We start from the raw sequence: 12,095 nt of genomic DNA on the forward strand, positions 1-12,095 counted from the left end.
TTAACACAGATGTAGAGATATATATATATATATATATATATAATGAGATGAGGCGAGGCCAACTCAACAGATGACGCAGGACACCATTATTTGCTTTAGCTTTCGTCTTTTAATTGAGACTTCGTCAGAAGCGTCTGTAATTACAGACTATTGTGATAGTTAAGTATGGCCGTTCCTAAAGAACGAGATAGGATACGGTCATACTTAACTATCACAATAGTCTGTAATTACAGACGCTTCTGACGAAGTCTCAATTAAAAGACGAAAGCTAAAGCAAATAATGGTGTCCTGCGTCATCTGTTGAGTTGGCCTCGCCTCATCTCATTATGTTTAATATTCACAACTCAACAGCGATTGGTTGAAGTAAACTTATCATCACACTATATATATATATATATATATATATAGGCAAGTGGTGGGATGACTGATTCAGCCCCCAAACTTGAGGCTAGTGATGGCACGATAGGGATGAATACTGGCACTCACATTTAGAAAAAAAAACCATGTTTTTTTTTATTTGCATTGATAATTGTAAGATAATTAATGCTTGGAAATTTTGAATGTCTGTTTTCAGAACAAATAAACTCAATATTAATGAATATACTCTTGATGTTCTCTCGATATGCCATGATCTATTGACTTTGTTGATGCTCAATAGAAACAACCCAATATTGATGCCATGTTTTGAAATAAAATAAAGCTGAAAAGGAATTATAAATGAAACACACCATTAGACCTATCACTAAATCTTGTTATTCAATATATTTGATTGACAGATACGAAGCCAGATAGTCACAGTTCAAGCTGCAATGGAGGTCAATAACGTTGAAGATGCCCAGATATTAGGAGCTTCTGCAGTAGCGGTTTCTTTATTTACTAATGAACTATCTCAATCTGCATTGGTAAGTATGGTTTTCAAATAAACAAATCTTGTAGAGATATATTTATGACAAATTGAGTTTGTATGAAATTTTGGCGAAAAAATGAAAATGAAGAATATTTATATGATTGATTGGTTGAATGAATGAATGATAATCAATCAATCCCATGATTTGTGTATTCTGTCATGAAATTGAGATTACAAAAGGGCCGTCTGCAGCGAAAAATAGTGCATAATATGGTGACCACCTTTGCAAGAGTCATGCAGGACAGTGATTTGGATTTTAAAAATTAAATGGGGTGCAGTATGCCAATCTTGCCATCGATTGCAGCGAAAAATAGTGCATAATATGATGACCACCTTTGCAAGAGTCATGCAGAACAGCGATTTGGATTTTAAAAATGGGGTGCAGTATGCCAATCCTGCCATCGATTTCTTTAAACGAGAACATTTTACCAGATTCTTATCACATCAGAAAGATTCTGGGGTTCCCAAATGTGTCTGTTTGAGGTCTAGCTTGTGTCATTCTTTACAATTTTTTATCAGTCAAGATAAAGTTTTGAAGAGTTTTTTAAAATACCATCTGCCAATGCAATTGTACATGTACTGGGAGCAGGAACAGGTGAGATGGATGCATACAGAAGAAAGGTTATTATCAATGCAAACAGGTTTTATCAATATGAATGGAGCAGCCTATTTTATAAATTTGTAAAGAATTGGGTGAAGTAATGAAGATGTTGTCGACTATAAATTTAAAGAATCATTTTAAACAGCATTTTACTCTCAAATCTTCCAAAATGGATTTCTTGTCTGCATCTTCAATGTTGTCAATGCTTTTAATGATGATGGTAACAATAATACTTGCTTACATTTTATTTACACATTATCCATATCCTTAGAAGTGTTTAATTTGTCATTCTGATGTGATTGAAATTGTGAAGCTATTTTTTTATATATCCAATGCCTTTGCAGACCTCACTTAACACCGTTGCTGATAAAATACTGGATGTCACAGAGGAACAAAAAGATACTTTATCCTCAGAGTCATTGGCGACAACAGTTTCTTTGCTATTTGAAATCCTGGGAAATACCATCGAAGTAAGTTTTTGTTGAATTTATTCTATGGTACAATCTCCCCTTGTGTGTTTGTAGCTCATATTCTACAATGTCTATGCACCTTCAGTGACTTTTATATTCCTTATCATTTGTATTATGGTGTCTATATTACAAATCAAAATATTAATCTAAACGGAGAAATTGTGTGACAAAGCGTTTAACGCTTTCTGCAAGGTCTTGAGTCTCTTTGGTGTTCAGTAAGGCCCACTAGTGACTGGAGAATATCTGTCATTGACTTTGGCGTGATATCTAGGATTGAGCCCATATCGTCCATAATCGGTCAGAATGGTAAACCCTTCTTGTGTATTTAAGGGGTACAGTAATTTCGTCGGCGGTCATCCGAACCGTGGTATCAGTCAATTATGCCCAAAAAAAAAAATCGATTTTGAGATTTTTGCAGAAAATTAAAGTACAAGTCCTACTATATTCATAACTAAATTTCTAGCCAGCAATTTATTTTATTTTCTGAGATATGAGAGGATTTTCGCGGCAATGCCATACATTTTTTAAAAATAAAATGCGAAAATCCCATTGGAAACATGTACCGTAACAGAGCGATACGACCTTTTGACTGACCGCGATTTCAATGCGCGCGGTCAGCCAAACTGTCGTATCGGCCACCTACACTGCATTGAGTTTGCACGTGAAAAGCGATACAACGTTTTGACTGACCGCCCGCATTGAAATTGGGTCAGGGTTGTTGAATTCCGTATGGCGTTTTTGTACGGGGGAAATCTAAACCACTCAAATCAAAATTACAAGCATGTAGCTATTTTGCGATATTTTCTCTGATCCTTGCTTTTGTGTAAAAATAAGGATACCATTGTCAAGTAATTGTCTTGGTCTTTCCAACCATGTATTTTTCGAGCAATGAATATGTTTTAAGGCTGGGGAACTAGATGTGAAAATTATAGTAAACTTTGTAGTCGATTTTCTCTGAAATGGGTTTGCACCGTCGTATGTGTGATACGACGGTTCGGAAGACCGCGGACGATTTGTGCAATAGACTAAGTGCATATTGAAGATAACAAGAACAACAAGTTTATGTCCTTTTTTTTGTTAACTGAATGCAGGGATCAGCAAGGAGTGTGCAGGAGTCATTACCACTCAATGACTTTGAGCTTGCAGGGGGTGACCAGAGTTTCAGTGCCCTTCAGAGTGCACTCAATGCAGCAACTTCCACTTCGGATAGTGAAGGTTCGTCAAAGTATTTCACACTCAAAATACACTGTCAAACGTGTGTCCCATGTCTTTAAGCAGGAATCCAGCATTAAAGGCACCATACGTCCTTTCATAGCGGCTCTCCTGCATTCCCCATTGTTGTTTCTATGGTGAAGGCCCCTGTTACGCCGGATTTCCTACCCGAGACCAGTCTCAGGGAGCCCTGAGACTGGTTTCCAAAAAGTTGACCTTTAATTTTTGACCCCCTATTACACTGGAATCGTAACAAGTCTTGGGGTGCCCAGAGACAGCTTTCTGTGCATTTACACCAAATTACCAAAGCTGTCCGAGATAGGTTTGGCAGGGCGCCAAGCGCGCACTGTGTTTGTTGTTTGGATAAGCATGTAGCGCATCAAGCAAACCTGTTCCGGACCAGTCTTGGGCAGGTTTGCATTTACACCGAATCCAAAGCAGTCTCGTGGAACATTTGTGTCAATATTGCGTGTAATTTGTACTTGAAAACTGAACTCTTTCATCAGCATAATTGTAGTCTTTGATGAAATATGTATGCATTTTATTTCCTCACCTGCTGGCTCTCTCATTAGCCTCAACAACTGAGTGGACACAAGAGAAGGAGGAAAATCTTCAAAGGAAGAGGGACAATGTGAGAATATAAACACTATGGCCCGTATTCTGAAGTCAGGTTTAACTTAGACCATGGTCTTAATCTGTGCTAAAATTATGGGAAGCCAAAAGTGGCAAATTTTTTAAAAGTTGTATGTTTCTTATATTTACTGTGCTCTTTCCTGATTCTTTAATGGTGAAGCCACTCATCTATTTATACTTCCTAGACAATTATGAATGAATTGAGAGTCAAATGAGCTGAAATATGATTTCTCTACTGTTCTTCATTTATTTAGCAATTGGCTATCCATACTTAAACCACAACTTTAAATCCGAGTTTAAGTTAAACCCAACTTCAGAATACAGGCCTTTCTGTTAATGTGTATATGTGTTTGGGCTTTTACAGACGTTTATCACATCGGCAAACATATCGCCATCTGGCAGACCCACCCAAGGATCTAATTAGAGAGCTCTTAATCAGGAAATAACTTCCCTTATAGGGGTATTGAACAAAGATTAAACGGCTTAAAAAAGATTGATCAATCTCCTCATTTTTGTGAGATTAGAATGTTAGATGATATTGAAGTATGTGTGATTTGCATTGTTTATCTTCTACTAAAGTTTTAGATGGGTTCTAAAGTAATTCTTGCATATCATGTGTAATATTACTTGGGTCAAGTGCAACAAGTGTAAATTGATGTTTTGGCACATATTGGACTAAAAAAAGATTCATCGATCTCCTCATTTTTGCGAGATTAGAATGTTAGATGATATTGAAGTATGTGTAATTTACATTATTTATCTTTTACTAAAGTTTTAGATGGGTTCTAAAGTAATTCTTGCTGATCATGTGTAATATTACTTGGGTTAATTGCAACAAGTGTAAATTGATATTTTGGCACATATTGGACTCAATTTTTTGAACCATGTGATTAATTGCATATTTTAATCCTGACCACAGTGTCAAGTTCATTTAAATGATCATGCAAATTAATTTGTTCATGTTTTAATTTTTCAGGGTCGCGTGGTAGTGACGGCTGCTAGAAGTAAGATAGAAAACAGCAAGAAACTCCTTGCAGCGAATATGCTTGCGAGGGAACCTGCTTTTCACATCGAGTCAGATACGATTACCATGACATATCAGAAGCACACCTGTGACAAGCTGACAAATGAAGAAGTCAATGAAGAATTTGGTAGCCTCACACTCCCATCAACAGCCAATCTCTTCAGTGACCCTGATGCCGTTTGCGGTGTCCCAATTTCACGAACGGTAAACTATAAGTTAGTGATTGCATTATTAGAGATGATAACATTATGATGAAAATGATAATGATGTACAGATATTGCACGGGTGAGAATAGTTTTGATAAATTAACTATCCTATTTTGGAGATTATGTTGCGGATGACATTCATTGTCATTTTAGATCAATTAACTTGGATAAGAATTTGTATTTTGTTCATTGTTTTAAGATTACTGAATCTATAAAAGATAAAACACATAGGAGATTGATATTTGATGTCACAAAGAATATGAAACAAATAACAAGTTTCTCAATAAAAGATCATTTGAGGTCGTCAAACATACCTCAGTATCAAATAATTTTTTTCTCCCTTTGTGAAAAATTCATCATTGTTTTTTTTTCAAAGTCAGTACTGCTGCTATGTTAATTTTGTAGTGCAAGATGCATCCACTTGCATTTATAGTGCACTGATTGACTTATTTTTCAATTGTTTTTTAATATCATAAAAAGACAATCAGCACTCGCTTGAATTCATACAACTGGGAAGAGAGCTCTGACCGTATATCACTCAATTCTGGCATCATGGAAGTTGTCTTAGAAACTTTGGATGGCGACCCCATTCCAGTCTCTGACACCAAAGAGCCAGTTATAATTAAGGTTGAGCGGAAGAATGGTGAAGAACCAGGCTGGACAGAGATTACTTCTGAATCCCTAGTGAACGTGACCAATGTGACGTATCACAGCTTTGATATCCTATACAATAACACAGCATTCACAGTCCAGATACAGGCCGAGAGCGAATCATGCTATGCGTTGCTCCTAGGATTCAGCGGTTTCCCAAATGCAAGCAGCTTCGACGACATAAAAGTGTTCCGCTACGATAGAGATGCAAATGGTAGGCTCATTCGTATTTGTATTGGAATAGATATTAAAGTAATATGATATTAATCAGTGATGTATAAGAAGTTATTGACTATTTGTTTATTGACAGACTGTCCAGAGCATTGAGAAAAGAAAATGAAGAATTATTCAATTATTTAATTTGAATGGGGGTATATCATGCATTAATCAGCGTACGGTAGGACGGGCAAGCGGTGGGGTGGTTGGTCCATTGCAAAAATTGAGGATCAAACGACCGCCTAAATTTTTGCCCAATGGTCACGGAATCGGAGTGACGGGTGCAAGACACATTTTAAGAGTGTGTCAGAAACTGTGTTGCCATGGTAATAATATATTATGGTGTTGCCTTTATATATGTTCCTCACCCTTGAGAACGATGGGAATGGGAGATTTGTATTACACATTATTGTAATGTACTATTATGAGTATTCATCTGGATGGGGGAGGGGAGACTCGTGGCTGGGAGCTCATGTTTACTCGCTATTGATATTAAATCTGTCATGTGAAAAATAAATCAAGTATATTTCCTTAACTTCTCATAATCAACACTACAGTAACCATTTGCTTTGCTCAATGTTTGCTTACTGTATTGAATTCTTCATCCTTTCGTCACCCTCTAGCCACAACCGACAAAGTCGTTTACGAGGCTTTTTACAGCAACTCCGTGGTCGGGAACAACGCTAGGAAGTACTATGCCATGCTGCTTGAGCTTGACTGTGTTCAGCTCTTCAATGACTACCCTGACATGTCCTCTGCAGAAGATAACCAGCTTCTATGGGCAGCGGGAAACACCAGCCAGAATTTTTCGATGCCTTACGGTTTCCGCATTCTTACTTCAGGATGTTCTTACTGGGATGAAGAAGACGGGATGTGGCTTCAGGATGGATGCGAGGTCAGACTCGGGGGGAAAAAAAATCACAATTTTCTTATTTGAATATCATTTTGCTTAGCACAATGAATCTTCTGGCAAATTGTATCCTTACTCGAATAAAACACAGAAAATACTGTGAAAGTTGATTTGTTTCATTCTTGTTTAACCCATTTTGCAAAAAACCCACAATGACATACGTTTTAATGGTACATATTAATAATAACAAAGATACAGTATTTGGTGGCTTAAGTGTGACTGATCAAAGGCACTTGACACGGGTGATAATTCAAATACAAATATTTGTATAATTGTACTGGGGATTAGGATTTTGTAAGAGCTAAAGTAGTGACCATAATTTTGTATTTATATTTTTTTATTTTCTGTGATTTTGTAAACATACTTTGTTATATTTTCATGGTTGAATAACATTGAATTTGTAAGATCTCTTGAAAAAGAGTAATGTCACACACTCAATGCATGCAGGATTTCCTGACAACTCCCCCCCCCCCTCCGGTGCTTCGTCTATGCAAATATTCAGAAATTGGAGGGGGGCGGGAGATACTTAGCTTACACTTTGTTGAGGTACCTAAATGACTTGATGTTTTTATTCCCAAGGTTTTAAGCAGTACAAGCTACAGTGAGCAGTACTGCAGCTGTAACCATCTGACATCCTTTGCTAGTACCTGGATTGTTCCCCCAACACCTCTCGACTTTAACTACATCTTTGAGAATGCTAGTTTCACCAAAAATCTCACCATCTACATCACTACCATCGTGGTCTATGTGTTCTTCTTCTTTATTTTACTCTGGGCACGACGTCGAGACCGTAAAGACGTATTGAAGGTAGGATAGAAAATGGTGTAATGCTGGATAAGATATTGAGCATATGATACAGGGAATTCAATGAGAAATACTAACTATTGTAATCAGTTGCAAAAAATGTTTTTGTTTAATTTCAATCACGCCTCCACTAAAAAAAAAATCATGTGGATGCCGAAATCCCTTGATTGTCTTATCTGTCTATATGTGCAGTTCCATTTTTTGTTGTTGACTAAATAATCAAATGTAGTCAGGAGTGCATATGATCTGTTTGGATTTTGTATTCACAATGTGTTGACTTAAATGTATGAGAGATTCATGTAATAATATGTCAATGCTTCTGCTTTCTGTATATTTGAGGTGAAAATGGATCGCAAAGTTCATACTTGGATATTGGACAAAAATTGTTTCAAAAACATGATTTCTTGTACTAATCCAATTTGAATGATGTTTCCAGTCCATAAACTCCATACTTTAAAAACGTATCATTATTTTACATTTGATGACTTAAGTCAATCGTTTTCATGCTTGCTATTATTGTGTGTGTTGGCTCCGTTGGTAGAGTGTCTGTCTCACAACCTGGAGGCCAGGGTTCAAAACCCGGCCATGTCAGACCAAAAGACATTTAAAGATGGGAGTTGCTGCTACCCTGTTTGGGGTTCAACAACTAAAGGGATAGAACCTTGTCGATCTGACGCTGCACAGCAGCTGCCGGGCCCACGATCAACAATAAAATATGGATTTTAAAAAGAAAAAAGAAAATTATTGAAAATATGTGTAGTGTTCGTGGTAAATTTTCATTTGTAAAAACAACACAGAGAAATGCGCACAGTAAATTTAAGAAATGGAAGCAAAATGCAGGAGGATTACTTCTCTTATCCTATTTTTTCTGGAATTTTGGTACTCTAACAGTTTAAACGGGTGAAGTGATAATTTTTATCAGTTTCCTTGAATTTTGATGGATAACATAGGGATTTTGGACCTATATGCAATATTCAGCTAGTCATGCTGATGCTGATGAAGTGTTTGTTTATATTGCAGCTTGGAGTTACACCGCTGACGGACAACAACCCCAACCATAACTATTACTATGAAATTGTCGTCTTGACTGGGCAAAGGAAAGCTGCTGGAACAGACTCCAAAGTAAGATAAGAACATAAGTAAAAAATAAAGTTTGTGTGTGTTGCAGGGGGGGGGGGTAGGTGTCTTGTAATTATATAACACATCACTTATTAATCATTAAATCTATTTCCTGCACCCTGTAGGGAGTTTTCTTTGTGTTTGATTTTCAGATCTCTGTATTAATGAGGTTTTTTTTCATTCATAGCCAATTTCTAACAATTCAGAACTTAATAGAAAGGGCCAATGGATGCACACAATATGTCCTTAAGTGCCTTATTACCCCATAAGTCACATACCCTTACTTTTAGCATGTGTATTATTCAAACCATCTTTGTAACCATATCTTCAAGATGGGGGATACAGAATTTAGACTAATGTTGTTACAAAGGACTTTAGTGTCGCAGCAAGACTTGATCCATTTTCCATTTATTTTTGGACTTTGAGAATACCTATCAGAGCATTGAATCTCTGACAATTGTTGTGTGTGTTTCCATCTATGAAGGTTAGTTTCATCTTGTCTGGTGAAAATGAAGAAACAAATGTACGAGACTTTGAGGATGACAAGAGAAAGATATTCAGACGAGGAGCTTCTGACCGATTCCTTATGGCTGTTCCCGGGTAAGACCATCTTAATAATTTCATGAAGTGTAAGCTACTTGTTGATTAAAATACTAATGTACATATAGACTATAGTTTGCATTGCATCATTTACAATGTATAATCATTATCACTATTCTTCTGCCAAGTTACTACAAATCTGATTTTAATCACAACATCAGCTGCTTTTTTTCTTTATGTAAAACAGATTCATTTACATTAAGAAAATCTTTTGGGAGAGCTATAGCTCTGTTTAACTCTTTCTCCTCAGTGCTAGACCATAAGCCTTCTAAAAACCCTGGTATTGGTATCGGCCTTTTTACCCATTTTCAGGAACATATTTCAAAACCATCAAATATATTTTGGTTCACGATGATGTGTATAGAATATCATATATCATTTTGACTATGCTGGAAAAATAAATTTGAAATCTTGGTACCTTTTTTTTCTGAGATGTACTGTATATGATTTAATTTCAGGCCTCTGGGAACGTTGAACTACATGCGTATCTGGCATGACAACTCTGGCAAAGGAAAGATGCAAGGATGGTACGTCAAATACATTGCTATCAGAGACATCCAAACCAGGGAGAGGTTTTATTTTATCGTCAACCAGTGGTTCTCAGTGGTGGAGGACGACGGACAGGTGGGAATAAAGATGGTGATGATGGTATTAATTGATGATGATGATGATGATGATAGTTTTGGTGTAACTGATGGCAATCATGGTCAGGGATGCAATGATGATGAGGGATTGGTTGTGGTGGGGATGATGTTGCCAATCATGGTGGTGGCGGTGATACTAATGACATTTTTGGTGGTATTATATTGCTGATGGAGATTTGGTGGTTGTGGTGGGGGTGATTGTGATGATAATTAATATTGATGCTATTGAGGGATTTTGTGGTAGTGGTGGTATTGTGATGATGTTGGAAACAATGTTGGTGGAGGTAGTGGTAGTATTGGTGATGTTGATAGTGATAATGGTCTTGGTTTTTGTTGCAATATTGTTAATGGGTGGTGTTGTTGATGGTTTGTGTTGGTGTTAATTGCCATGATGGTGATGGTGATGATGATGATGGCGATAATGATTCCAATGATGATGATGGTGATGGTGTATAAATGTGAAAAATTGTATTTGGCAACCTGTCTCAGACAAGATTCAGGAGCAAGTGAAAAAGTACAGTTTTATTGAAACCTTTCTGTCACATTCAGATTGACCGGCTTATTCCAGTAGCAGGCCGGGAGCAGATGCAGAACTTCTCCCACCTGTTCAGCAACCACTCCCGCAAGAATTTCAACGATGGCCACCTGTGGTTCTCCATCATCGCGCGTCCTCCTGGGAGTCGATTCACCCGTTTCCAGAGGGCTGCATGCTGTCTGATGTTCCTTTGGTTGGAGATGCTTGTGAACATCATGTTTTACAAGGTTACCCCACCAGCTGCTTCCACCAGCCCCATTGAAATTGGCCCATTGAGTCTCTCCCCTGCTCAGGTACCAGCCAGCCTTCTTTTTTCTGCCATCTCTCTAGAGCTTTACCTGATTGGAAAAAGTTTTAATATGAGTGTAATGGTGATCTTGTATTTTTATATAATGGATTCCCATTGCCGATCACATTTGAAATTCATAATGTTGTAACAGTGGTAATAGTGATATGAGAAGGGGGAAGAGGAAGATGAAGAGAAAGAGGAGGAGGATAAGGAGGAGACAGAGGGAAGAGGGAAATGGGAGGAGGAGATGAAGGAGTTGGAGTAGAAATGGTGGTTGTTGATGAATAATGTGATTGCTTTGGTTTGTGATTCCATTCAAATACTTATATGTGACTTCATCCGTTATCTTAACAGATAAGCATTGGAATCCAGGCCAACCTCATAGTTTTCCCAGTATCTCTTCTTGTCGTCCAATTCTTCCGGAAATCCCGTCCCAGGAAGATGAGAGAGTCTCGCATTAAGCTAGCCGCATTGGTCAACAAGCCTGTTCGGAAACTGAAGCGCCGACCTCGCAAGACGGCACCAGCCGATTACTCCAAGTTGGAAGACTTTGTAAGTGGAGATTTGAGCTCTGTGGTGACTAATCCCTGCAAGCTATAACAGAAATATGAATGACTTCTGAATCAACTGAAATTAAGAAATCTAATCAGAAAGAAGAAAAATCATTGTTTGATTGAGATTTCCCTTCCCCTCCCTCAAGGTAGATAAATAGTAAACTGATTATTTCAAGGAACCCCATCAGATTTTAAAGAAGATGTTCTAAAATTAGACTTAGTTTGCTCAAAACTTTACAATTTTCTTACATCCGTCTTATTGTTATATTTGCTAACATTAAGTCAGGTCTTTTAGGCCAATATTTTAGAGTTTTGGGGTAAAAGCAACAAAGTTTCTGAAGTAGAGAAAAATAAATAATCTGCAACTTCATGCAAAATCAAATCTGATTAATGGGTATCATCATAAATATTTCACTAGTTGTCATGATTCATTTTGAACTATGTGACTCCTTGTCTTGTACCTCTCTAAACTCACTCAGGCATCACCAAGTAGAATCGTCCTTGAGGAAAGCAGTAAGCCGGCGATCATGATGAACCCAACTGCAGGTACGAGGGCTGAACCTAGTCTGGTTGTCCCACCCGTCCCTGGTACCTACGACGAGACTGTGGCCCAAGGCGGTAGAGGCGCCGGTTACTTTGGTGGGGATTCATCCCCGACTCCGCAAGGGACAGGAGATGCAACAGTAAGTCATTCAAGATAATATGCAATTTTTATTATGT

At 37.6% G+C, this 12,095-nt stretch overlaps 1 protein-coding gene across 1 annotated transcript in view; it reads left to right on the forward strand.

Annotated features, from left to right (window-relative positions):
* Positions 1–12,095, forward strand: part of LOC129270363 (uncharacterized) — a 37,580-nt gene that overhangs the window by 16,759 nt on the left and 8,726 nt on the right. Inside the window, exons 19-32 of the mRNA XM_064106064.1 lie at positions 777–902; positions 1,853–1,978; positions 3,070–3,193; positions 3,763–3,821; positions 4,800–5,051; positions 5,534–5,918; positions 6,544–6,815; positions 7,410–7,637; positions 8,655–8,756; positions 9,238–9,353; positions 9,812–9,977; positions 10,547–10,825; positions 11,176–11,373; positions 11,855–12,058. Of these exons, the coding sequence (XP_063962134.1) occupies positions 777–902; positions 1,853–1,978; positions 3,070–3,193; positions 3,763–3,821; positions 4,800–5,051; positions 5,534–5,918; positions 6,544–6,815; positions 7,410–7,637; positions 8,655–8,756; positions 9,238–9,353; positions 9,812–9,977; positions 10,547–10,825; positions 11,176–11,373; positions 11,855–12,058 (2,637 nt within the window). The remainder of the gene's footprint in view (positions 1–776; positions 903–1,852; positions 1,979–3,069; positions 3,194–3,762; positions 3,822–4,799; positions 5,052–5,533; positions 5,919–6,543; positions 6,816–7,409; positions 7,638–8,654; positions 8,757–9,237; positions 9,354–9,811; positions 9,978–10,546; positions 10,826–11,175; positions 11,374–11,854; positions 12,059–12,095) is intronic.

The sequence above is a fragment of the Lytechinus pictus genome, chromosome 10 (genome assembly GCF_037042905.1).
Source record: "Lytechinus pictus isolate F3 Inbred chromosome 10, Lp3.0, whole genome shotgun sequence".
NCBI classification, from domain to species: Eukaryota; Metazoa; Echinodermata; class Echinoidea; order Temnopleuroida; family Toxopneustidae; genus Lytechinus; species Lytechinus pictus.